General features: G+C 38.6%; 1 protein-coding gene across 3 annotated transcripts in view; it reads left to right on the forward strand.

The window, feature by feature from the left end:
- The window catches only part of VPS50 (VPS50 subunit of EARP/GARPII complex), a 103720-nt gene that overhangs the window by 3057 nt on the left and 73491 nt on the right, over nucleotides 1-27172 (forward strand). Inside the window, exons 3-10 of one of the 3 annotated variants that reach the window (XM_075492825.1) lie at nucleotides 8399-8524; nucleotides 9114-9185; nucleotides 13253-13306; nucleotides 16778-16848; nucleotides 17279-17396; nucleotides 17478-17513; nucleotides 20050-20132; nucleotides 25043-25085. In XM_075492825.1, coding sequence (XP_075348940.1) covers nucleotides 8399-8524; nucleotides 9114-9185; nucleotides 13253-13306; nucleotides 16778-16848; nucleotides 17279-17396; nucleotides 17478-17513; nucleotides 20050-20132; nucleotides 25043-25085 — 603 coding nt within the window. The remainder of the gene's footprint in view (nucleotides 1-8398; nucleotides 8525-9113; nucleotides 9186-13252; nucleotides 13307-16777; nucleotides 16849-17278; nucleotides 17397-17477; nucleotides 17514-20049; nucleotides 20133-25042; nucleotides 25086-27172) is intronic. The other 2 variants (XM_075492826.1, XM_075492827.1) reach the window with 2 other exon arrangements.

The following is a 27172-nucleotide window of genomic DNA, read 5'->3' on the forward strand; positions in this document are numbered from 1 at the left end:
ATTAACTTCATGTTCTACTTTAAATGTTATAGCTTTAGAATAATAATAGGTTTTTGGCCTTTTTTGGGTCTCACTGCTTAAATGATGCCAGCTTACTCTTGTCTCACAAATCATGCTGGATAATCTGGGTGTGAGGGAACAGCTGCCACAATATTTGACTGCTCCTTATAGCCTTGATCTGAGTGGATGATTCACAAGACTTGCTGTGGATGCTGTTTATTATTTTCCCCAAATTTGGACTTTGCCTTTAACCAATGAGATATTTAAGTTACTGACTTGAATTTGGATGCCTTATTTTACAATAGGTTTAAAAAAAAACAAAACAAAAAACCCCTTGTGTTTCTTTGTCTCTATATAAGTACTGTGTAATATGTTGCTTGTGCTGAGGCAGACCAGAAAATCAGTGTTACTGTATATTTAAAAAATCAAGTAACAATCTCTGAATTGGTACATAATACTGTTAAACAGTGGCCAATATATTGATTTCAAAGAGTGAAAGTATTCAGTTACAGTGATGTTGGAAGAACTGTCTCATCTCCACGGCTTAGATTTCAAAATTGCAGACTCCTGCCACCCACTGAGCATCCAGTTTCCAACTTTTTTTCCAAGTTGACTATCCAGGTAAAAGTAGATGTAGGGTATCTTGGCTGGATTTCCATTCTATAATAGTTAGGTGTTATGTGTCTGGTAAGCGGACACCTTGTAGCAATAACAATCGGAAAACAAATACCTCTCAATTTTTTTCATACATTTATGTTAAACATTTGTAATGCGAGAACATTATCTGCAACTGTTCTGCAAACAGAATCTCACTGCAGTTATGAATTCTGTGCCTGAAAAGCCAAGATTGCATCAACATTAGAACTTTTCACCTGATTACTTTTTTTTAAAGTTGATAAAATTAGAGTATTATTCTCTTCTGTGCTACAGAATAAAACTTTGCTATTTTTCAGTCTTTTAATGTTTTTTTTCCAAAATGTTTTAGGTGAGTAGTTCCCAGAATATGCAGAACTGTATATTCAGAATATAGATTCTGAGTTGCTTACATTAATTTTTTCCTTCTCAACAAGCTGTATTGAGTCTCTGAAACTCTTACAAATTTGCCTGGTTATCTGATTATCTGGATGACACAATTAGTCACATGGTTTAGTTTTAGGTCGTCCTGCAAGGAGCAGGGAGTTGGACTTGATGATCCTCATGAGTCCCTTCCAACTTGAGATATTCTATGATTCTAAGAGAATGTTGAATAAAACTACTGTGTTTTAATCAGTTTAACTCCTGGCTATGGTTCCAAGACATTTGTCATGGTAACTTTACTTCCAGCCCTTTTCTTTCAGAGGAAGGGTTTATACTGTCATGCCTCCTTAACATTGCTAAAACCTTTATTGTAGGATTTTACTTTTCAAATGATGAGACATTGGATGAGGCACTGTAATATGTCTCCTCCACTGTAAGCATAGATTCAGATACCCTTTCTTGAAAACAGGAATTTTGGGGGGTGGGGAGGGAGAGATGGTGTCTGTGTTTGTGGTGTGAGTCAAGGAGATTAGGTTTCAGTACTGCACAGAAGTTGAAAGTCATTGAGCTTTTGGATATTGGTATTTGTTTTGAACTGAAGCTATGTTCAATGCCATGGCAACGTACTGATGTCACAAATGCGAATTGCATTGTAATTATAGGATCAAGCAGCTTTGCTGGATAATTGAGGCTAATGCCTCTCAATAATTATTTTATAATAATGGGCAGGTTTGGTAAAGGGAATTGACTTTTGAATGCCAAAGTAAAGGCTAAAGAAAAGGTGCAGATTTTCAAAGGCAACGAGTAAAAGCATAACTTCATACTGTTGCAGGCTGCTATTTGAAAGCATATGTTGTTCTCTGCTGCCATATTTTAGTAACTGTTTTCGTTTATATCTTGAATAACAAAAGTCTCAAGCTTGACAGCCAAATACTGTTTTGATGATAGAATGGTTACGTTGGTGCACTTCCATCATCACACTTCCACATTCAAAGTGGTATCTCCAGATTGATTTAGGGCAAGCATTACTGAAAATTTCAAAAGCTGAGTTAAAACTATAGAGAGGTATACAGAATGAAAGGCCACAGAGCCCATGTATTACTGGAAAGAGCACAAGCCATTGATAGATAATGCTAACTCTAGGGACAAAAACATGTTTTTGAAGTGGGGGACTGTCACGCTAGTTTGGGAGTCAAATGGGAAATATTGAGCACAGAAAGAAGAATATGTTGATGTTGCATACCCTGAGGGGAAAAGCAGCAAAATTCATTTGGGTCTTGATATCTGAAAGTTGTTGGTTTGCTGACTGGTGGCTTGCTGGCAAGCATGTTAAAGTGATGACTGTGCTCCTCAATTTTTTATTTTTTATTTTTAAACAATGAAATGATTTGGTACCTGAATATTTTACTGCATACCTCCGAGTGTATGCACTCACATTACTCCAATAAGTACTCCAATAAGTTCTGCAACTATCTTGAAAAATTTCAATTTGCTTCCGTCATACGAAGGCAAATCACTAGCAAACTTGCTTTACTTTCTGTTGTAATACAGAGTCATACGGCCAACTCGGTCACACAGAGAAGTAAGCGTGTAATAGTTTAAGTCTATGATATAGTCTGTAGGTAAGGCAAATCTGAACTGCAAGGCCAGATTTCTAGAAGAGAAAGTTGTCTGCAGAGAGATTTCATATCTTTTTTGATTGAGATACCTTACTTCATCTGTGTGCCCTGATCGCCCTGGGGAACTGTAATACTTTTTGAACCATTCTGTTATTGTCAGCTTTGTTGTTTCCCAAGTTGATAACAGTTTTGGTTAGTAGATTCTGTCACAAAAAGGTGAGATAGGTATTTTGTACACTTGAGTTCAAGTGTGTGGGGTTAATAATGAGCTGACTTTGAATTAGGTTATGTTTATCTTGATGATAATCAGCTCATACACAATATACAAATACTAGTTGACTTTGTGGCTTATGCTGGTAAACAACACTGAAAGTTTATTTTTTAATGCTTTTCCTACAGATATAGAAGTGTGACTTTCTTAGTCTGTGTGGGTTTCTATTTCCCCAACGTTAGCTGAGTGCTTTTCAGGAGTGCATTAAGTGGTGGTGTGACTAATACCTGTTCTATGGATCAGGCTTTGTTGTTCTCTCCCCCAGGAGAATGGTTTTCATAGTATAATGTTTGTTTTGGTAGAGTGAGGGCTTTTTAATAAGTACTCGATATACATACTGAAGAAGGAAAGATCAAAAGAAGGTTCTGGGCATTTCATGTGAAAGATAAGGGAATACCACAAACTTCCCTGTGGGACTACCTTCCCTACCTGTGGATTAGCCTGGGGGAAAAAAAAGGAAAAAAAAAGTTTTGAGGTAATTTTATAGATATAGTTAAACATATTATGAGACATATATAAATATATCTTTCTATATAGATAAAATGAAAATGTTGTTTGTGCATATATATATATATAAAACTTTTATACATTATTTATTTCATGGTGGTAGGATGTTGCAATGTACCTGCTGATTGACTCTGTTGAGCAGGGCCCTCATCCTAGTATTTAGGATTAGCTTTTAACATAGGTGTTATCCAAGTTCAGAATGGAGTGATACAAATAGAGAGCGTGTTCATTTGTGTGGGTTTTGGCTCATGACAAAGAGAGGGAAGCTGTGTGCAAATGAGTACAGTGCAGACTTGGCCCCTGGCACTCTCTGTGTAGAGGTGCATAGGCTACTGCTGACTTGCAGCTTCTAATTAGATTAGAAACTTTTTAGTTTGGTGTTTTTTTTTTTTCTCTGAGTAGTATCAGTTAACTTTTTTCAATGTCTTCACAAGTCTTTCAGTTGATAGTGACTGGAATGCAGAAGGTGTTTGCTTCAACTCTGTACCAGTAATACTTCATTCAACAGAGCAATACTGGTTTTGGTGTTACAGGCAGTATAGAATACAAGGAGAGTGGGAGTGTGACGCACTGGGAAATACCTGGGTAAGTCATCTAAAACTTGCTGAACTGCATTTCAGATGAGCTGCAATGAAATGACTCTTCTGAAATGTATTTCAAGGAATTGCCGCAGGCTCCTAGACCTGTAAACTTCTATTTCCATAGAACAGGAAGGCAAAATAATGTGAGAAGTGTGTGGATGCAAACACTGTGTTTTACTTAGCAATGGTTTCTTCAAATGTGCAAAGCTGTCAGACAGGTAGGGTTGGGTTTTTTTTTTTTCTTTTTTCTTTCTCTCCTCAGAAACTGTCTATCACTGATCTATTTAGGTGGCATTATGATAGAGACACCTGCTGCTTAAGGTTGCACTAATCGTAACCTTTGTTACAAAGGAAGGAAGTATGTTTGACAGGATAAATTTTCTTTCCATGAAAGTGTGATCCAAAGTACTGGCAAATAAAAATTGCACGTTTGGCACCACAAGTGATGCAAGTTTAATGTAGGAGGTGAAGTCCCTTGCTGAACAAAACTTCGGAAAAACGAGTAGCCCACGAAACAGCATCTTAGATGGCTATGTTGGTCCATTATTGCTTGGAGAGTTCCTACTGCTGAACATGTGTATTAACCTGGGCAGGTGGGTTGAAATGAATACTATAGGTCCACCTTGCCAATGTGCTGCTCTTCCTTTTCTCCTGTGTATCTAGTTGATTCCGTTGAGCAATGGCAAAGTTCTCTGCATGATTATCATCATATGATTCCCTCCATCCCAATTTTTTATACATTTTTCTATTCAGAATAGCACTTGGAATTGCTGAATTTACATAAAATTTACTGACAAGTGTGTTTTAATGTTGACTTTTTTTTTTAAAGGGAGATATTTAAGTGGCAATAGTTAGAAAAGTTTTGAGGTGGAAAAGTGCCTTGAGGGATTTAATAGAGCTTCTCTACCTCTGCAAAGTGTGTGAGTACTAGCTCCACAATGCTAAATCTGGCCTTCCCTAGGGCCCCTGAAACATATGTATGTAGTAAGATTTTTTTGTATTTCTAATTGAAGGGATAAGGAAAATTGAGTATCAGCAAATAAACTTTAGCCAAGGACGTTTGCTTCCTTCAGTGGTGAGTCAATAGATTGGCCTTGAGCTTGTTAGTTACTTGAAACTAGTGGAGCATGATGCACTGGAAGCTGCAGTTTATAATAGCATAAAGTCTGGTGGCACATAGTGTAATTTCTATGGGAGCTTAAGTTTATCCTGGAGAGTTGTTCTCACTAGACTGCTTTTCTAGAAAGAATGAACAAGATAACCCCCCTCCCCCCCGTCCATTTAATCAATATTTTCCTAAGTAGTGTTTTGGCAAGAGAGAGAGATGAACAATCTTTCTGAGAAAGGATAAAATAGTTTCTTAGTAATTTTTCTAGCCACATCAACATCAGCTTTATTTGTGTGCTGAAAACTGTGGTATTCTACAAAGACAAAAAGGTCATTGATTAGGTTTCATTTAAATGCTAATATTAAAACCAACCCTCCCAATTAATTATCACATGGGTCTAAATCCAGCATATGTGTACACGATGGCTTTCTTAATACACCTTCAGGGGATGTCAACCACCATTGACCTATGGTATTGACATATAATTTCACCAATATGATAAGATATCAATAGTCTAGAAATTCGAATGATCCTAAAGATTTCTTCTTGCGTTTAGTTTTTCTTCTTTTTTCTTTTAACAAACAACCATGCAGGAACTGGTAGCCAAATATCAGATGATAAATTACATGATTCCATTTGCAATGGTTTGGTGGACAAATTAAGCTGACCCAGTTGCCTGTCTTGGATAATTTTTAATTTTAGTTTCATATAGCTAAAATTCAATGTACTGTAAGATGTTAAGCTAATTTATAGAGGGATGTACAGCATAAAGCTTCCATTTGTTAGGGAGTCCAGAGGGAAATAAGGTTTTGTTTGTTTTAAAAGACAGGAATACATATGGTTAGATAATAGATTCATTGCTTTATAAATGAAATCATTGCAAGAGCAGTATGCCATTGAATGCATCCTGTGTTAATCCACGCACCCTCACGTGATGGAAACTTCAAAACCATAGCTTAAAACATTGAAACAGGCTCTAAAAGGGACTATTTTTCAATAATCTTTTCATTCACATCCCTCGTATCTGCCCTCCTCTCCTCTGTTTCTCATGCTCTTAGTAAAGCTGAAACGCGAGGTGGAAAGGTGTCGGCGCTGGGTGAATTGTGTGGCTGGAGCTGAAGGGACAGGTCTGCCTGGCTCTTGTGGAGTCCTGCCTGGCTCTTGTGGAGTCCTGCCTGGCTCTTCGGTGCTGGTGTGGTGCCTCAGGCTCTTCCCTGCCAGCTCCCTGCAAACTTGTCGTGCTGGTACCATCTGCTGTCAGTGGCTAACCCAGCCTTTGCCTTTGCCTGAGCAGGGTGCTGTTGTGGCTTGTGGCGTTGCGGACGTGTGGTCCCTAAGAGCGGGACCGCGCTCAAAACCCGTTTTTAAGAGTTTGTCTAAAGAATAGCATCATTGTGCTTTGTTATTGTTATTTACTGTTGTTAGATTGTTATTTATGTGTATTATTTCCTTATTTCTCTCGCGTCTGTTGGTGCACCCCGTCGTCCACGCCTTCCCTTGCACAGCCTCCTGCCGGGTGCGTGTGCGGCTGGGAGGTGGGTTGCTGCATTCACCCCGTGCTGCGAGGCAGGTTTCTCCATCTCGCTGCACGTCGGCCAGCCGCCGCCGGGAAGCGCTGGTGGCAGTGACTGAATCAGGCGTTGTCAGACGGCCCGGTCCGTCTGTGGAGATCTGAGGCGCCTGGGGCCTCAGGGGAGAGGAAGAAGGTGGCTCCTCGATGGCTTTTCTCCGGGTTACCCTCTGCCCCATCTCGGCTCGAAGCCGCCTTCCAGCTGCAGATTCGCCCGCGCTCCAGCGGGTGGCGCCCGAGCACCGCGCGGCGGCCGGGGCCGGGGCCGGGGCCGGGGCCGGGGGCAGACCGGTCTGCGGCGGGGCGGCGTCCCGGCCACCCTCTGCTTTGGCCTCGATTGTGCCCGCTCGTGTCACCGAGGGGTTCCCGCCGCTCGGGAACACGAAATCCGGTTGAAATCCGGTTTTCTCTGTATTGGAGCCATTGCTTTTGGCTCCAGCCCTCTTTTTTAATTTTTCTTTTTCCTGCCAGAGGTATGTTAGAGGAGCAGTGGCTCCTTCTGATGCTCTTCCAAACTGTTCACTCGTCACCCCTTGGCTGCTTCTAATTGCGCGGAGAAACAGCACCTTGCTTTGTATTTAAAATGCCGCTTTGCCTCATAACGTGTACGCATTGACCTTATTTCAATTGATTTCAAAATAAGCAAGTCAGTGGTTGTTTAGTCAGTTAGTCTGAAATCTGATGCCTCTAGCCGGTGAAATAAGCCCTTGAGCTCTTGGTGATGAAAATACCAGCACCTACACAACAACTGGGCGTTGTTGGGAGGCTTGGGATCTTCACAGGACACTTCAGTCTGCTGGATCACTTCACCAGGGTTAAATTCCAATATTGAGCAATATGATCTGTTTTATCTTTATTTTTGGTGAAAGAATATCCTGGCACTTCTCCCATTTGAGTTTCTGATAAAGGATTTTCATTCCTTTGGTGGGAACAGCCTGCAGGAGAGGGCTAGTATTAGTTGAAATGTCCAGTGTAGGAGGGGAAGAGGAGGCTCAGCGTCAGTCCTCAGTTTACTGCAAGCAGTGGAAGCAGTTGGGTTGTTGAGAAGACCTTCCAGGGGAGATCATGACAGCAAGGAAGGGCATGCTCACCTCTTGAATATTAGCTTTCAGAAAGTGCATCTCTGCTTAGACCACCCTGCTAGTTGGAGAAAAATCTGAAATCTGTTAATTTTTGCAAAGAAGGCAGCTCTGTTCTGGTTTTGCTTGTAAAAAATTCAAATGTTTAATGGTATGACTTCAGTGAAAGCGAATTCTGAGGGCTGAATTGAAAAGTTATACATTTGTAGTGACACTGTCTACCTTATGTTTACAAAGATGGTCCTTCTGGTTTAAAAAATTCATGTTTTATTTGTTACATTTTTGTGGGGTCTTTTTGCTTCTGGAGAAATAGCCTGCCAATTTATTTTTAGTGTATTATGAGAATTTCTAAACTTCAGGAGGAAAAAAACTGTGGACTCAACATGTATTTGTGCCATAAATGTATTGATGAAGAAGTGTTTAAGTGATCGGCAACATTGACGTCTGCACTATGTTCTTTGAAAAGTTTTAAATATCTTGCGGTTTGTAATGGGAAGAACAAGCCGCAGTGTACTGATCTTTCTGTTCTTTGCCATTGCTTCTTGTACTAATGTTGTAAATGGCTTTTGAAAAATATTTGTTTTGGTAAGACATTTTTCTTGTTAGGATGCGATATAACATCATGGAAATCCTTTTTTGTTTTGAGAAGGAGGAGCTCAGAGAACTACGTGAAGAACCAACTGATCCTCAAGCTCAGCAAGAAATAATTAACAGCATTGAAGAAGTTTATTTTTCCAATGATTCCTTTGATATTGTGAAGTATGAGTTAGAGGTAAGTTGTCTTCTTAAAAGAAAAGACAGTAATTTAACAAACAATGAGGGTCAAAAGTATGCTTGTTTCAGCGAGCTATTTTTCATTTTGTTTCTTATATCTCACATTAATGCAAAACTGTACTCTCCCGCCTCATCTTGCAGTTGTGTGGAGCTTCTAGCATATAGTATTGGTGTGGAGTCTCTTTTTTTAATGTGGTAGAATTAATATCAGCTGTGCTAACAGGCACTTCATAATTTAAACTATTGTGAAAAAGCCAAAATAGTTGGAGGGGGAAAAAAAAAATCTGTTCTATATTACGTGTATTTTTTTAGCAAACTGACTGAGACATAATAATTTCAATGATTCAGGGGGTTGTGTGTATACATATATGGCTTAAAATAAGGTAACTTTGAGATAACTATGATATTATGTGATGTAATTATGATAATGCATTGTTTATCTTAACACTGATTTATTTCAGTATCCATCATTAGAAATAATAAGAATGTTTAACGGAATTGATTGATTAGTTAATACTACATTAGTTAAAGGATGTATTTAACGTCCTTTAATTTCTCACTGAATTTAATTTGTTGTTTACATGCAGAGGCTTCCTCCAGTACTTAGTCTTCAAGAACTGGAAGAGTACAGAGACAAATTAAAACAACAGCAAGCTGCTGTAAGTAAAGTTGTTTCCTCTGTACCCTCAGGCAATTTGTTGTATTGTCTATAAGTGTAGCCAGAAGTGTAACTGGAAAAGTTTTGATTTCTTAAACACTCTAGATATTAAGCATTTTTTCTTTTAATATTATGTTGTGTGCTTTTATAGTGGAAAATCATATCAGTAAATCATATAATCACATGAAATAATGGAAGTAAATCTTGGTGATAAGTATTGTAACAAGGAGCAAATGTGCTAACTATTTCTTTAGATACTTGATTTTCTGAATGTTCAGCTTTTCCTATGTATTGCAAGAAAAGTAATGTTCAACATAGCACTGAATAGTGCGGTAGTATCTCTTTTTCTGAGGGATTTCTGGCAACGTAAACCATAAAATGTTTTAAAACCTTTTTCCTTGGAATTGCTATTTTCTCCTTATTTTTAATTTGCCAATTTGTTAATCATCCACAAGGGTTTCTAGGGAATACTGGTACAGAGTTACTACGTAATAAAACAAATTAAATGTAACAATGAGTAATAACTATAATTTACAGGGGGAAAACAGAGTTGCAGCTTCTGAAAAGTACTTGTTACATTTCAGACTTTTAAAATTATTGATTCATTGCTCTTTTAAAAATGAATAATATGGTACAGGGAACAAATGTGTTAACTGTGGCATTTGGAGAGTATCTGCTCATAAAATAACAGTAATAATCCTAATTCATGTCTTTAAATGAATGAAACGTGCAGAAGGAGAATACTGGATCGTTAACAATACATAGAGAATAAATTCCTTCTGCCTAAGACTGCTTTTCCCAGAATAAACCTATCGAATTTTGTAAAGTATTAGTGAGAAGTTGAGCAAATGAATATTCCATGTTTCTCACCAAGAGGTATAAGGAAAGAAGTTGAAAGTGGGTGATGGTTTTTGGTTTTGTGTTGTTTTGTTGTGGTTTTTTGGGTTTTTGTTTGTTTGTTTTTTTAAAGTTTAAGAGGACATCTGGTGGTGACCTAGTTTTGCAAGGAAGTACACTCAAGGCTGAGAGACAACTTCACTGAGATATGCTGGATAATCCTAATACCTGTTATCAATGTCTTGGCCATTCTGTCTGCATGGTGGGAACTGGCTGCAGCTAGGGGAGTTAGTTTCAGCGCATGGCTGCTGCTGAAACATGTGAACTGGAAGGTGCATGCAGCTAATGGATAGTAGGGATGAGAACTGAGCACAAGCTTTCCAGGAAATATGGCCCAGATGTGTCTTTCTTTTAGAACACAAACAAACAAAAACTCTCAAAGCCAATACTTTTGACAAGAAACATGTGTCCAATTCTTCCCCACCATCCCCCAGTCAGGATTAGGGCTTTCTTGTGTCTTCCTTAATCTAGTCTAAATGTGATTCTGCTGTAGGACGGAATTGTTGCTTGGGTTTGTTTTCCTCCTTGGGCATGTTCCAAGTTGCTAAAATTTCTTGTATGCTGTATATCATGTCCTCGTGTCATATTGCCAGGTGGAGCGTGAGAGACCGTTGCATGTTTTCTTCTGTCTCAATTATTGTTTGTTTATTTTGTGATACATCATTTAGATTACTGTCTGTCTTAAAGGCCAGTAGTGTCCTTCATGGAAAACAGTACTGCAGGATGTTGTACGTTGTTAGTTCAGTCCTAAAAATACCTTAATGCTGATTGTGAATAGGTTGTTAGATAGAAGACTCACGATGTCTGTTGACAGATCACACAATACCTCTGCTTTTGAAAAAGAATAAGTACTGCCTTTTTCACTTCAGTGCCTGTATCTATAGCTGACATAGGATTTTACAATAGTGTTTCAGAGATAATTCCAACTTCTGAATTTCTGTAACACAGATCACTCAAATGAGTGTGAATTATAGGCAACAGAGCTCTGATCTTCCTCTTCTCACTGACTGTTACCATCTGCTTTTGCACAGCTAATCTTGGATATGCCTTTGTTTTCGGGGTCGCTATAGACTGTATTTTCTGTTGTGTTCCCATTACAATTTTCCATTCCATTGGATAGATGCCAACTTACTCAAGATTTCTTTAATATATGTATCGTGACAGCTTTAATTTGTCTGATCATCTTGGTACAGACAATTTGAATTAGGAGGCTTTTTAGTTGTATGTCTGTTTGGCTTCGTTTTAATTAGTAGACTGATATCCTCAGCTGTATCTTTTTTTCTTCAAGAGATGAAATATTTTTTTCCTGATGTGATTAGGAAAGAGAAGATTGTTTTGGAGAAAATTGTTTGGTCCCCTCAAAGAACACTGTTGTTTGCATGCATTGGTAACTGCAGCTGCATTCATTGCTAGCAATTGCAATTCTGGATTCCAAAAGTTAAGAATTAAAAAAATAAATCAACATAATTGTATGGAAGATGCCAAAAGGGGTGGGACAATTTGGAAATGAATAACCTGGGATAATAGCACTCATCTAAAAGAAAGGAAAGACAATAGCTTGGAAGCTCAGAAAATTAGTATCACTAAGTTCAGGGAAAGGAAAAATAAAGATATGGCTGTGGCAGATGCTTGACAGTGTTGAGGTTGTTATTAGTCAAGGGTAACTGAGAACTTGCAAAACAAAAAAAAGCAGTGTAAAAACTGAAAATGAAATGCATCTTTTATTCATGTGTACTGCTTGATGAATCCCTTTAACAGTGAAGAATCAAACTGTTAGATTTGTAGCGGGGGAATGCGTGACTAGCAGGTATATCCCTGTCCTAAAGTTTTTACAGGTACAAGGCTAGTGGAAAGTACAGGCTGGAAAAGGGAGGTGAAAATTTCCCAGGATATAGACTGTGCAGAGGACAAAACTTTAGAGCCCCAAGGTCATATAGGCTTGTGTAGCTTTTGGCCTGATAACATCCTTTCCTGTCCCCACCCTGCTCTGAAGTGGTTCTTTTGCTGTCCTGCAGAAGAAAGCTTTATTATTTATAGAACAACTAAGAGGTTTTAAAATTGTTTTCTGGGCATGGCGTTTCTGGTGATTCTGGCCATTTTTTAATGTGGAAGGAGGAAAGTATAGCTAGATATATGTCCCTTGTCCAGATTGCCAGCTGATGATATCGGAGTACTTTGAACACCATTCATGTGCAGGTGCTCTTCCAGAGGATGGGAACAGACCTGGTGGAGCCACTGTAAGTTTGTTACAGGAATGCTGACTGAAGATCCCAACTTTGTGCTATGTTTGACTAAGCAGTCAAATATCTAAAAACCTCCTCATCTCTCTTTCCCAGTAGTGCATTGTGGGCTGGCTGACTGTCAGAGCCAGTTTTATTTTATTTTCATTTCTGGGAGTATTGTTCCCCAGGAAGAATATAGAGCAATACCAATAATTTCTTTGTCATGTTTGAAACTGTTTCTTCTTAAATATTTGTAGTCCCTGCTGAAAAACAGAGCAAAACAAAACACACTATTCTCAAACTTGCATTTATATGACTGTTAGTGTTGGATTTTTTTTTAAGCTTGTGTGTTTGTGCACAAGACACTGATCAAGGTAGCAATGCCCATTTTTAAATTCAGTGCAGACAGCAGCTCTCAGTAGCATTCCACTTACTGTTAGTTCAGAACAATGGAGAAAATTTTAAAATATGCATGTTTTGTGTGCTAAAGAAAGGGTACAATGTGCACAGGGTGAATATTCATTTTGACACGGATTTTATTTAATACAATATCAGTCTGAAAGGTAGGTGTCCTTATGGCTTTTTTAGATCTCCGTGGCAGATGGTTAACTTAAATTTGTACTCCAGCAGTACCACAAGCAGAATGTAAGCAGTTGTAGTGTCCCATATTATTGCTATTTTCTATTCTAGCATGTTCCTTAACAAGCAGAGAGGTAAGGGATTAATTTAAAAATGCATTTAAATATTTAAAACATTTTTCTTATCTTGCTCCTAAGGAAAGCTGACTGTAATTTTTAGGATTTTTTACCTTGTTGTGGCATATTTATTAATAAATTTGAAAACTACAGAACTAAATGATACAGAATCACAAACTTGTAGAACTTTAGTATAGGGATGGCCTACTTAATTGAGATTGCTATGTATCACATGTAATACTCTTCTTTTTAAGGTATCTAAGAAAGTTGCAGACTTGATTCTTGAAAAACAGCCTGCATATGTTCAGGTAAGACAACTAACAGTCACTTTTTAAGAGTAAACCACTCCATTTTGTGCTGTTATAATGCTGCTCTTGTTTCATTGGGGATTAAATCTAGTAATTTGTTAGTAGAGATGCTAGTGCCTGGTTGGAACTAGCTGTCTATGTATGCTAAACCTGTCTCTGTAGAGTGAAAAGAGCCAAGGCCGTATTGAGCTGGAGGCCCTTAGGATGATAAAGACTTCAGCATATGACCATTTTAAGAAGGCTTTCTGAAAACATGAATTCACAGGCTTGACTAATACCTGTAATGGACTTGAACAGGAGCTTATTTAGTGCCTGTATTTAGGAATGGTTTCAGATCTTTTTCCATAAGAGAAAACAGCAATGACCTTTCTTAAGAGCACTTAACCAGAAACCTGCCACTAATCTCAGGCAATCATGAGAAGAAAGCATTTAAAGAAGACTGAGCTGAAAATAGAGCCGCAACATGTCAAAGATTTCTGAGAGCGAAACAGAACAAAACCGCTTTAGCTGCTTGCAATAGAATATTGGCACGGCTTCTCTCCTTGCTCCCAAAACATAATTGGAACAGCTGTCTCAATGATTCTCTAAACAGAAGGTTTTTTGTTTTTTTCTACCTGTTCATTTTTAATAATGCCCCTATACGTTTGGGGCGTTATTAACGCCCCAATAGGCCCCCAGAGATAAAATCAGCTCTGCCTGATTTTATCTGATCTTTCTACGAAACGACAGTGAGAATTCTGGAAAGTGAAAACTTAGGATTGTTATGAAAGTAGTCTGAGAATTATCCTGTGGTGGATAATTCTGTGTGCGTACAGCACCTTGCGTAAGCATTGTCATGCAATGATCATGGCAATCCTCATTTTGGTCAGGAAGCTGGAGGGAGTGTGGGAGGGCAATGATGGCTGCATTTGGTGGTGGAGGTCTCTCCCTCTTCCCCCCCCCCCCGGCTTCTTTCTCCTCTCCTGCCCTTCCTGTTAACCTTCTTCCTGTTACATCCCTCCCATCCTCCTGCTTCTCGGCTGATACACTGTTGCTGCAGGTGAGGGCTTGTACCTCCTGGGTGTTAACCCGTGGTAGATGTCATGGAGCTGGAATTATTTTCGTCTTTCATCCAGGGGGCACAACTTCCTCTTCTGCTTGCTTGCGCTTGTGGCCCACACATCCAGCCTTAGTGACCTTGCAAGTGTCCCATCTGTGCTCTGCCATTTTGCTGGGTAGAAGGAGGAGTGCTGATGTTTAAAGAAAAATGGGGGGGGGGGGGGGAGGGGGCGGGCATTGCTTGCATCATCTCCTGCAATAGCTGGTGGAAGAAAAAAAGCTGTAAGTAATATTATTTCAGTTTTAGTTAAAGGAGTCAGGTGGGAGGCTATTGCAGAAGGAGGCTGGGTAAGTGCTACAGGGGTCGAGTCTTCATAAGATAGTGTAGAGGGGGGCAGAAGGGGTAATTGTACAGTATCAAATCCTTCTGGTATAGTTTTGCTGTTGTGCATGTTTGGAACTGTTGTTGAGCGAGTGCTGCTTTTTATGAATCCAGCAGCTTCACTTTGAAAACCCCCTCTCAATGCATAAGAGCACTGTGGAGAATGTGCTTCTTGCATTTTGCTGTGTAATGTTCATATTCTTATCCCAGCAACATCTTAGTGAGGTGCACATGTTTTATACCAAGAAGTTCTTTCAGATGTTCCAAAGGGACAGTTAAAAACCCATTGTGCCAGTAAGAATCTTTTAAAAACATTTCTCAAATGCATATTTGCCTCATTAAGTCAATAATCCTTCAGTGTTACTTATGGACACAGGCTTGCACAGAGTTACTCTTGTCAGTAGACTTACTTATCAGAGATTTCTGGTGGGCATCACAGGACTCACTTTCCCACTGACTCGTGAAATGAACCTCCTGATGGGCTGTGGGTACTTTGTAATGGCAGCTCCAGTTCAGTGTCCAATTACAGTAACAGGTCATTAGAAGAAGCAAAAATGCAGTTGACCCTTTGTTGCCTGGACAAATTGCTTTCACTGTGCAAAGGAAAGTGTGGGGAAGTCATGGTTTGCACCCCATTCCTAGTATGAAGTACTGGTCTAACAGGCACTACTATGGGCTGAGAGAGACACGGCACAGATACAAGGCAAGGGATTTATAGTTTTCCCTTCTCCTTAGAAGGAAAGGCATGCTTTAGGAGCAACCAATGGGTGGAAGATTGTCTTTGAGAAGAGAAAACATGTATTCAGCCCTAAATGCTGGATGGAAGACTCCCTGTCTGGGGACCATTAGTCTGTACTTTCTCCCTGTGCCTCTCCATCCAGTCACATTCAAAGGAGAGATTTTACAGAATCTTTGCAAGAGGCAAGACTGGAATGGAGCTGTTCCTTATTGTATGCATTTCCTCATGAAAAAGGGAACAATGGCCTTTTGAATAGCTCTGACATTTGCAAAGTATGTTTTTAGTGAGAAGTAGGTACTGAGGAAAGTAATCTTTGAATTTGGTTTCTTAAGATATTATGCATATCACCCACTAAGCTGTCATTTTTCCAAAAGCAACGTTGGTAACATAAAGGAGGAAATGTTTTTGGTGAAAGATGCAGCTCAGTGATTTGTCAGAATTACTTGTATCTTTGGAAACTGACCAGGGGCTGATCTTAAACTGAACTAAACTTTAAACTTGTTTTTGCTTGTCAGATCTTTAGAATAAGATTAGTTTTCAAAGTGAAAGTATCCCTTCTCCCCATGGAAACCACTTGATATGTTTTGAAATGATGAGCAGTATTTAATAAAAAGAAGGTGGTTTTTTCTTTTTTTTTTTTTTTTTTTTTTAGTGTGGGGAGAGTGTTCACTTTTCTGCAGTGCTGTTCCTAACAGAAGAAATCCTAATAGATATACTAAAAATTTTATTTTTTTTAAAGGAGTTGAGATTATGCTAGGCACTTCATGAAGTCAAAATCAAGCTAAATTCAGGTCACCTGTGCTGAAGAGTTTTCAGCTGAAATTAAACAGGATACAATTAATGTTCATTATGAAGTGACATCTATTAAATTGGTAGAACACAAGTGCTTCTAAACAAGAAAATGCTGTGTGAAACATGATTTTTTGTTGTTGTTGTTTTGCTGCTCTCTGGCATATTAATGCAAATTACACCCTGTGCTTCTGTTCCTGAAGCTTTGATCATTCTGCTGTTGTGCATTAATGGTATAGATTCTTAGGCTAAATGTACAGTATATAAATGTAGAGGGTCCCACTGCAATGAAAATGGATTTCAAGTATCTTTCTTCAAAAGAGAACTGGATTTTAAATGATAGTTTATATTAATGTTACATTCCAGTGCTTTAGCATATATCAAATGATGAAACAAATAATATATAAAGTAACTCTACAAAGTCATTATAACATCTCAAGAGAAACCTACTAATCACTAGTTTTTGCTGGTGTGTAGCACGACTTTAACTTGTATATTTATTTAACCTGTTGTCTCTCCGTAGGAACTTGAACGTGTTACATCATTGCAGACTGGCCTTCAGTTAGCAGCTGTTATTTGCACAAATGGAAGAAGGTATCTTGCTTAAATAATGGCAGACATTGAAAGGGGGAGAAAGTATTTAAGAAGAAATCTGTAAACCCAGGAAGTTTGCTTGCTGATGATATTTCCTATTTATGTGCTGAATGGAATTAGCAATAGTAGTTAAAGATACTGAAACAAATACCAGCTGCTTTCTCTCTTGCAGCTCTCACTTTTTTCAGTTGGGAGTTCTCTTTAAAACAGGAACCTTTTGAGATACACCATTGATCCACAGAGAAGTTTTGCAGAAGGGAAAACAGACCTTCTTAGTAGTCTGTTGGTATCATCTCAATTTCTGGGTTTCCCTAATAATGCTGACAATCTTATTTTCTAGCACGTATTTTGATGGACATGTTAGAATTTATTAGAAATAAGTTTTATTTTACCTATCGTCAAGGATTGTGTTCATTTTTAACTTTTGCAGACACCTGAATATAGCAAAGGAAGGCTTCACACAAACTAGTTTGGGGCTTCTTGCAAATCAAAGGAAACGACAGTTGCTTATTGGACTGCTGAAGTCTCTGAGAACAATAAAAACACTGGTATGTACAGTTGGTTTTGTTCAACGGCAAAATATTTTTCTTCATTCCTGTGTAGTTATTACTTTATTTTTTTATTTTTAGCAAAGAACTGATGTGCGTTTGAGTGAGATGTTGGAGGTAAGTCCCCGCCACATGATTATAATTTGAGGCTATTCTAAGTCTACTTTTGTCAGTCATCTTAATTTTGTCCCTTCTTTCCTTCCTCTTGCAAACAGGCTATGGGGGGGTGTGTGTGGTGAAATTATATTTTTATTCTTTTTTTAAATGTTGTGAGAAATACTTCATATCAAATTAGATAGCCCCTGTGCTGGGGGGGAGTATTTTCTGTCAAAGACTCAATCCTGCCTTTAGATCTGGGCACTGAGGCTTGAGTTAGTTCAGTAAGAGTGCTGTGGAGTCTTCACTCCCCTCCCTGCCCTCAACTTATACTTCTTTTCTGGCCTTAGCTTGATATTTGGAAGAAAAAAAGAAGGTGAGATTTAGCTGATTGTTGATATGCTGGGTTTGGATAAAGTACTTCTACTGGTATATTACTGTACAAATTTATATATGGGCTCCCTACTTAGTATTTTATTTGTAAGTGTAGTAGCTTCTCTCCTTTTTCATTGGGTTGGCATTTTAATAGTCAGTTGTAGAAAACATTGCAGCATGCAGGCCATGACACTGAAAATTCTACTGATACAGTCTATATACTGCCTAAAAATGCAGTAGATACTGCACAGAGCAATAATAAGATCTTGTCTTAAGGTGATCAATTGTATGAAAGACAGCTTCAGGATTTTATTGACAACTATATTTTAATCATGTATTGTAACAATTTTGACTTGCTAGTTTGCCAAATATTTACAGCTGATACTGGGTGGAACATCATTATGATAACCCCTAGTTACTAAATTTCAAAATTGAGTCTCAATAATTGTAACTCTTAAGATTCTTTGAGCTTAATTCCGTCTTGGGTAATACACCTTGTCTCGGCACACTTTCTTATTCTTTACCAAGCAAGAATGTATTAATTTACAGGCTGCATAAACATTGCCTTCTGCTTAGTAAGCCCTGTACAATGATTAGCTTTTCATTTCTGTGCTGTATTTTGTTGCACAGGAAATGAGCTCTTCAGGGTCTTCTGGTAGGAGTTGTCTTGAAACAGAGGTGTGGGTGTTGCATTCACACACAGACCCTAATGTCCGATTATCATAATTTGCCAGTGATTTTTAAACGTTAAGGGCTGGAACTGCCCTTTCTGGCTGAGTGCAGGTTTAGAGCAGTGCCCAGTGTCTGCTCCCAATAAGGTATCCCAGATAATGGCCAAATTATTGTCTTTACTCCAAGAAGAAGTTAGTAGCTTGGAATATGCATGAGAGCTATTAGTAGCCATTCACAGAGGAACATTTAGATAGGGTTCCCAATTAAAAAAAGACCAGACATGAAGCTATAATAACTTACTGGGGTGAGCTGCATCTGGAATATATTAGTAATATATGTTATGCAAGCAGGCTTTCTGATTTGAGCTCTGTTAGACTTAATGGAGCAAGTACCAGGTTTCCAGTGGAGAAAGATGCAAACAACTGTAAATGTAGCAATGATTTTAGACCAATGTACTGTTCTGTTTTCATCTAATGGATGATGTGGGGGGTTTTTTAAGTATTTAGCTAAACTTGATCTGCATTAGAATGCTGCTGTTAAAACGAATTTCATTTCAGAAACTCCTTTATGATGATAGCCGAATATAAATTGCCCTTGCGTTTTTACTCTTCAATCAAATGACTTTGAAATTCCAGTGACAGCTTTGCATTTGAGCTCTCTGAAGCATGTAATGTAATGGATGTAATTAGGACAAAAAAAGGAAGCTCTTAGTTATTAAAGAGGGTTTTCCTTCCTCCAAGTGTCTTTCTGGCCTCATATCTAATAGAATACAAAACCAGTAGTTATACCCAAGGCACTGCCCATATTCAGTTGGCAAGATCCTGGGCTTTTACATTTATGTGTGTATGTTTTTGTTTTGGTCTTGTCCTGGCATCTTTATGTACTTCCTGATTGATCTTCCTACCTATTGGATATTCTTCTTATAAATTAGGACAATATTTCCATATTTTTTTTTCTAAAGTATGTTCTTTTTGTCCTGAGGCCTTGTGTGAGCCAGTTGTCTTTAAATTTGTTTCTAATTGGCTATAGAATGTGTCAAATTAAATAGTGTTTATTTGGGCATAATGTTGGAGTGTCTGCCTTGTCTCTTTTTAGGTTTTGTAAACTATGGCAACAGCCTGCCAGTGCCTGAACTTAACCTATTTCCTTGCTCATGAATAGATCATATTGTATTAACAAAGGTTTGAACATTAACTGCGAAGATGTTAGTTGTTTTGTAATAAAAACTTTCTGATACATTTTGTATGAATGCATAAGGAAACAAAACAGCAAGTCATTTGCATAAGGTAATGTAATACATAATGTTTTCAGATGTTGCTAACATGTTGTCTGTTTCTAATTCTAAACTGCTTGCACATTAAGTTCAGCAACAGACCCTCACTCCTTAACTTTACTGTATAGACATAAGAGGCGAAGTATGTTGTTCTTAATGTTTATAAACAAGCATGCAAGCAAAAATGGGTGTTGCAGTGTTTGCTTTAAAAGCCCAATTAGCTTTCCATATCTTAAGGAAGAGGACTATCCAGGAGCTATTCAGCTGTGCTTGGAATGCCAGAAAGCTGCCAGCACTTTCAAACACTACAGCTGTATAAGGTAAGGTGACATTGTGCATATTTCAGCTTCTGTATGATTTTATTTGTAAATGGTATAAAACAGTGATCATTAATTCTCAGCCTCTAAAGCAGCTTTGATTGAAATTTAATTTTCTGCTTGGAAAAGTAAAATTGAGGCATTTATAAAAGCATAAGCATCCTCAGTAGTTTCTCCCCTCCCTGTACCACTACTAACCAGTCTTCACAATCATAACACTGTATAATCTATGTTTGGACTATGTCATTGTTTTGTAACTGTTGTAGTATGTTGGCAGGTAAAGTTTCAACTAAGACTGAATTATAACTGAGCTACAACCTGCAGCCTAGAGACACCTGAGCTAATTTTTCAATAAGCAAGTTTATATTCTGGACTTAATTTACTTACAGCAAGATGACTTGTGGAGGATAACTTACCCTGATTCTTGGCAATGAAATTAGCAAGTGCAGAGCTTCGTGCTGTCGTGGAGAAATTGCTTTCAGAACTGGAACTAATTCGAATATCTGCAGTTCCTAGCTTAGAAAGACTTGATGTTTCCATTGCTTTTTAGAAAGAAAAAAAAAAAAATTGGGTGAACATGAAGTTCAAAGTCATAAAGATATGACAATAAAGAAGTAAAATGAAGTGAATTTTTATGTTTCATCCACTAAGAAGATCACTAGATTAATTAGATTTTCTTTTTGTGTTATTTTTAATCAGAATTTTAAATTTGTGGGTAAAATTCTGACATTGTTTGATCTCCTGTCAGAATGCTCTGTGACTTAGAAGGGCTAAAATCTATGAAAACACATGCTTTGCCTCCGTCTGTCCTCTAAATGTATGCTTTATTGCAACTTCAGAGTAATTACCCATAATCCTCGATTTCAGTTTAGGATCTGCTTTTGAGGTATAGTTGTTTCAGGATCTGAAGATGCACCAAAAAAGTGTGTAAAGTTAGAAATTGTACCATGAAATAAGCCCCTCTCTATTCTGAAGTCAAATTTCAAAGCCACTTTCGCTTTCTTTTTAGTTCCATAGGAGTTGTGTGTGGATATAAATTGACTATACAGCCAACGTTTGCCTACATATATTAAAATTTTGAATCCCTTCCTTAGAGTAGTGAATGAAAACAATTATTTATTTGAATGAAGAAAAATGACTGTGATTTCCCTCAGTCCTTGACAATTTAGTTGTTGAGAAGCAACATGACTCCTGAACAACTTTTGCTCTGCTTGACTCTACCTTCTGTAGAGCTATGGGTCTTGCAATCTTCCATACCTGTATCTCATCTATACTGTTCTGTAAGCTCTCCTTAGTGTTTATTGCTCTTTCAGATGCTCTATGGCTCCAAACATTAATCTGATTTATTCTGCATATGTCCTGCATTTTTTCTTTTGGAGAAATTAGCAACATCTATTCAGCTTGAAAAGGCAGCTTGATTTCTCAGAATCTTACAGTGCTCATCTGGAAAACCTTGCTCTTTTGAGATTTAGGTTAAATTACACAGTTTCTTCGATTTAAATTCTGTTTTGTGTAAATGAAATGAAAGTTTCTGTTTAACATTGATTCACTTTAAGCTTTTATTGCAGCTTCAAAGTTTATCTCCATTACACTATGCCCAGTACAGCAAAATTTGGAACTTTAACAGTTCACGTTTTTGCCATTTGGAATATTTAAATGCAAAAGTCATACTATTTTAAATCTGATAGCGTTTTGACCTTGTTTTTGTTTGCATTGTGAGAGCAGAAGGATATTTTAGCTGTAAATCCCAGTCCCAGTGCATACATTTCAATTCTGTGCAGTTTTACTTGCAGAAGTCTGAAAGAATATGTATTGTATGGAATAACGTCTCACTAGCAGTGGATTGGGCTAAATGAATAAATAGATCTTTTGCATTTCTGTTTAGGACTGCAGTAAAAAGCAGCTAGTCAAGAAAACAGATGTGCTGGCATTTATAACATCTACTTACATGAGGCATCACATCTGTATTTAACATCAAATTTTCACAGTATCCCTTTGATTGTCTGCTGTCCACATGACAAAAATCAGTGCCTTCCTTTGTACAATCATTCTTCACATTTTTCTTGCTAGGTGGTGGTAGGAATTGGGTGTAGCTCTTAAACAGCAGGGGATTTAAACCTTTCTATGAAGCGTATAATTTTTTTTATTTTGGTGTATACATGATCTAAAGAAGCAAGCACTTTGGCTTGTCTGCTTAGACTTTGGTTTTCAGAGTGGCTGTTCATCCTCCTTTGAAATAATAGGCTGGATGGCTATTATTTTTGTTCTCCATTGTCTTCTTCCTAGGAAATGCTTGCATTATGTGATTCATTTTTGTTTAAAAATATAAATCAAAGTCTTCTGCCTTCTGCTTGTTGATCAGTTCTGATGTGAGTAGACTCCCTTGAAAAACCTGTAGGAAAATGTAGTGTCAGATAATAGGATGACTCTGTCTATTGCGTTTGGGTTGAAATGTTACATCTGTTATATTGCAGTGATGTGCCTTCTAAAAATGCACTAATTTAGATTTGTGTGGATGGGAATGCAAAACAAAGACTTCTAATAAGTTTTTTGTCAATGAAATGAGTGCCTTGAATTAAATTCTCAATTATGGTAAATGGGCTTTCATAATAATCATGTAGCCATTGTGTCTAAGCACTACGTTTATAATTCTGGCTTAGAAAATACATACAGATTTAGCTAGACACTGCACTTCTACATTTTCACTTCAATACTTGATCAAAGTTACCTTTCTTATGAAATTTTGTGATTGCACCTTCTTTTCCTAAATTAGTCAGCATAAATGTAGGCTGTATTCTTGCAAACGTATATCCATATATCATAGCTTGGTTGAATAAATAATCTGTGAATGTGTGTATTTAAAATTGGTGCTTGAGCCTTCACTTGAATGGGAAGACAGCGCTGTCACAGGAGTTGCACTAAATGGTAGGGGTAAGAAACACGTGGCAGTTTTAGCTTGGTTGTGTTTCATGTGGAACAAGATCATGTGAATTCCTCCCCATCCTCCTCTTCCAAAAGAAAAGAAACATACACCGTTCTGGAATGGCTCCGACTTTGGGGCATTTGCTGGGAATTGTGACGTGAGGGCTCAGGTCCCTGAGCTGCCCAAGCCTCCTATATCACCAGGTGATTGCAAGCTGAGGCTTGCCTGGCATTAAGAATAGTGGAAACAAGGAACTAGTTTTCATGAGGATCTATGCTGGTATATGGATGAAATTAGTCAAATGTGATCACCTGCAATAATCAAGAAATGGTTTCTGGAGCCCAGGAAGTCTTTCAGCGCTACAGTGCAGTAGTTGAGCAAGTTGAGCATGTGCGTGAGCATGTAAGTTGCCTGGCTGAGGTGAAAAATCCATGTGTATTTTTAATTTAATTAGAAAAGGTAATGAAATGCTAGATTAGCAGCAGCATGTTCATGACATTTGTTTGAAAGGAATCGTAGTCTTGTGTTCATATGGTACCTGCTACCTTTAGGGGCTTTGTGAATTTTCATAGGACTTAACAGCAGTACAACTGCTTAATTTGTTCAGTCTGTGCAGAGACTACCTGTGTGTTGCATCATTTTTTGCTAATATCAGCAGCTTCTATATTTTAGACCAGTTAATTTCAACATGTAAACCAACTATATGTTTATACATAGGGGGTGATGGTCTATGCTGTACCTAATTCAAAGGTGGAAAGAAGGAGTGATTCTGTACAGAGAGCAAGGTTCTTACTCTTGTTCTAATGTCTTCTTGATAGCTAAAAGAACTGGAGTAACAGAAATGCTCATAAACTCTAGCAGGAGATGTAGTAAACGTGAAATTGTTATGGAGGCTTTTCTGTTTGAAGGCTTGTTCCATGTGGAGAAACAACAAGGAAATATTGGCTACTTGATTTAGTGTTTAATGCCAGCTCTTTCTGATGCAGTTTTTTCTGTTTAAACCTTTCTTTGGACAGTGTTGTATCAGGTTATCTAACAGAACCAAAAAAGGAGGGGTGATGAGCGTATCATTTAAGTGGAGAGAACTAGGTAGGGAAGCTAGAATCTGTAATTTGATAGTTAATGTAGGCCCCCTAGGAGAAGATTCAGAGCGCAGAAGTAAGTTGTCTAAAATCAGGTATGGTGATTATCCCATGAAAACTCGGTGCTTTCCATGCTTGAGAATATCCTGGCTATTTCTTGGTTGCTTCGACCCTACCAAACAAAAACATAGTAGTCATATTTTATGTCTTATTTTTCTGGCTGGTGTTTTGAAATTTTTAAAGCTGATTGTTGGAAAGGAGCAGTTGTGCCTTTCTTTGTCCTAAATAGTTTCTATTATGGTAGCTATTTTTGTTAATCTTTCTATACCAAATATAGCTCAGAGAAGTGAAATGATAGTCTTAAAAAGATTTTCTGAGAGTTGTGTAAGCTTTAAGTTCTTTTTTTCCTATAGTGTTTCTGTAAGGGGTTTCTGAGCAACAAATAAAAGTTACTATACCATAGTTTGCAAAGACTTGACAGCCCTGACCTTTCCGGGTGTGTTCTGCTGTATGCCACAGTGCCAAATCAAAACACTTAAAGAGCACAAATTTCTTGGGGGTTGGGAATGTCTTTGAATGCTTGGCTAAATCCTAGCAGGATGAGGTCTTGTCTAGGCCCTCTTAACACTGTTGCATTATAAACCTAGGATAATGTGCTGCTGCAACAGATATTTTAATTTGAAGTGTTAGGAATACTGCAAATGCCTGCAGTAAGTGCCTTTCAGTAATAACAGTGGTGTGGTGATGCTAGTCTGCCACAGTAACAGCACATTGATGATTTATGATAAATTACTATATTGCAGCTTGGTAGCAGGCAGATGTGTTTTTTGGAAACAAGAAACTTGGTGTGAAATGTTAATATGATCAGTAGTTTTATTTTAAACATTTTTTTTTTCTTTCATTAATAGTGAGTTGAATTCAAAACTGCAAGACACCTTGGAACAAATAGAGGTAAGAATTAATATATTGATGTTTAGTATATGTTAGTATTTAATCTCTAGGTAGTAGAGCTTTCTAATACAGTGTTATTAGCAACTACAGAATGTGCACATTTCTTTCAAATACTGTCTTTGGAATGCTATAATCATTGTTATTCGTGTAGACTTTTGTGCTGCAATCAACCTAAATGCTCTATAATACATTACCAAACTTATGAGCCCAGCTCACTGATTGTGCCCACTTTAAGTGGTAAAGTGGTCAAATAAAATAGGCGCATAACATTTGAAGTACTGGAGCAAAGGTATGCTCCCTGTATGATCAAGTTGTGTGCTGGTTTTCAGTCCATGAACTGCTGTGAATTGTTTGGACTAATCCTAAACAGTTGTGAAAAGTGAATTAGCAGCATGCCAGTAGGTTTGGATAAGCTACACAAGGATCACAGTTTCACTGGAAATTTCAGAGGTTAGCAAACTGGAAGCTGCTGGATAGGGCCAGTGCTAAGCCATAGGAACTGACTTGAATAGCTGGGAAAGACATGACCAAGACAGATCAGTTTCAGTTGGTAGATGGTATCGCAAAAGCAAATGAATATAGAATGGTAAGTGTCTTGCTGGAAATTGGTGGCAAATAAAAGTTCATGAACAATAGGAATTCTTTTCAGTCCATGTGGTGGATTGACCCCGGCTGGACACCAGGTGCCCACCAAAGCCGCTCTATCCCTCCCCTCCTCAGCTGGACGGGGGAGAGAAAATATAATGAAAGGCTCATGGGTCAAGATAAGGACAGGGAGAGATCATTCACCAATTACCATCATGGGCAAAACAGACTTGACTTGGGGAAATTAGTTTAATTTATTGCCAATCAAATCAGAGTAGGATAATGAGAAATAAACCCAAATCTTAAAAACACCTTCCCCCCACCCCTCCCTTCTTCCTGGGCTTAACTTTACTCCCGAATTCTCTACCTTCTACCCCCCAGCGGCACAGGGGGACAGGGAATGGGAGTTGTGGTCAGTTCATCACACGTTGTTTCTGCTGCTCCTTCCTCCTCAGGGGGAGGATTCCTCACCCTCTTCCCCTGCTCCAGCATGGGGTCCCTCCCATGGGAGACAGTCCTTCACAAACTTCTCCAATGTGAGTCCTTCCCATGGGCTACAGTTCTTCATGAACTGCTCCAGCATGGGTCTGTTCCACAGGACGCAGTCCTTCAGGAACAGACTGATCCTGCGTGGGTCCCCCAAGGGGTCACAAGTCCTGCCAGCAAACCTGCTCCAGCATGGGCTCCTCTCTCTGTGGGTCCACAGGTCCTGCCAGGAGCCTGCTCCAGCGTGGGCTTCCCACAGGGTCACAGCCTCCTTCGGGCATTCACCTGCTCCGGCGTGGGGTCCTCCACGGGCTGCAGGTGGATATCTGCTCCACCGTTAACCTCCATGGGCTGCAGGGGGACAGCCTGCCTCACCACAGTCTTCACCACAGGCTGCAGGGGAATCTCTGCTCTGGTGCCTGGAGCACCTGCTCCTCCTCCTCCTTCTTCTCAGGCCTTGATGTCGGCATAGTTGTTCCTCTCACATATTCTCAACTCCTCTTTCTCTGGCTGCAGTTGCTGCTGTGCAGGGGTTTTTTTCCCCTTCTTAAATACGTTATCAGAGAGGCACTACCACCATCGCTGATGAGCTCAGCCTTGGCCAGCGGCGGGTCTGTCTTGGAGCCGGCTGGCATTGGCTCTATCGGACATAGGGGAAGCTTCTAAAAGCTTCTCACAGAAGCACCCCTGAAGCCCCCCTGCTACCAAAAAAATATTTTGTGGCTAATGAAGTAATTCATGAAAATTTTCCAGTGGAGTAAGTCAAAGTACATAGGGACTAAACAACCATCTCCTGTGATTTCTGTTTGCAAGAGCAAGACTACATTGCGAGATCATTAAATAACAGGAATTGAAATGGCTTTAGTGACTAGCAAGGAGAGAAAGTATCTGCAAGCTGTGTATGTTATCATATGTTATTGATTCATGTTTTCTTCCATTGTTGATTGAAAATAGCTAGAGTTAGGCTGTGTACCTCTGAATTTTACAGCATCTAAGTAAGAATTATGTTATTAAGC

The sequence above is a fragment of the Mycteria americana genome, chromosome 2, assembly GCF_035582795.1.
Source record: "Mycteria americana isolate JAX WOST 10 ecotype Jacksonville Zoo and Gardens chromosome 2, USCA_MyAme_1.0, whole genome shotgun sequence".
NCBI classification, from domain to species: domain Eukaryota; kingdom Metazoa; phylum Chordata; class Aves; order Ciconiiformes; family Ciconiidae; genus Mycteria; species Mycteria americana.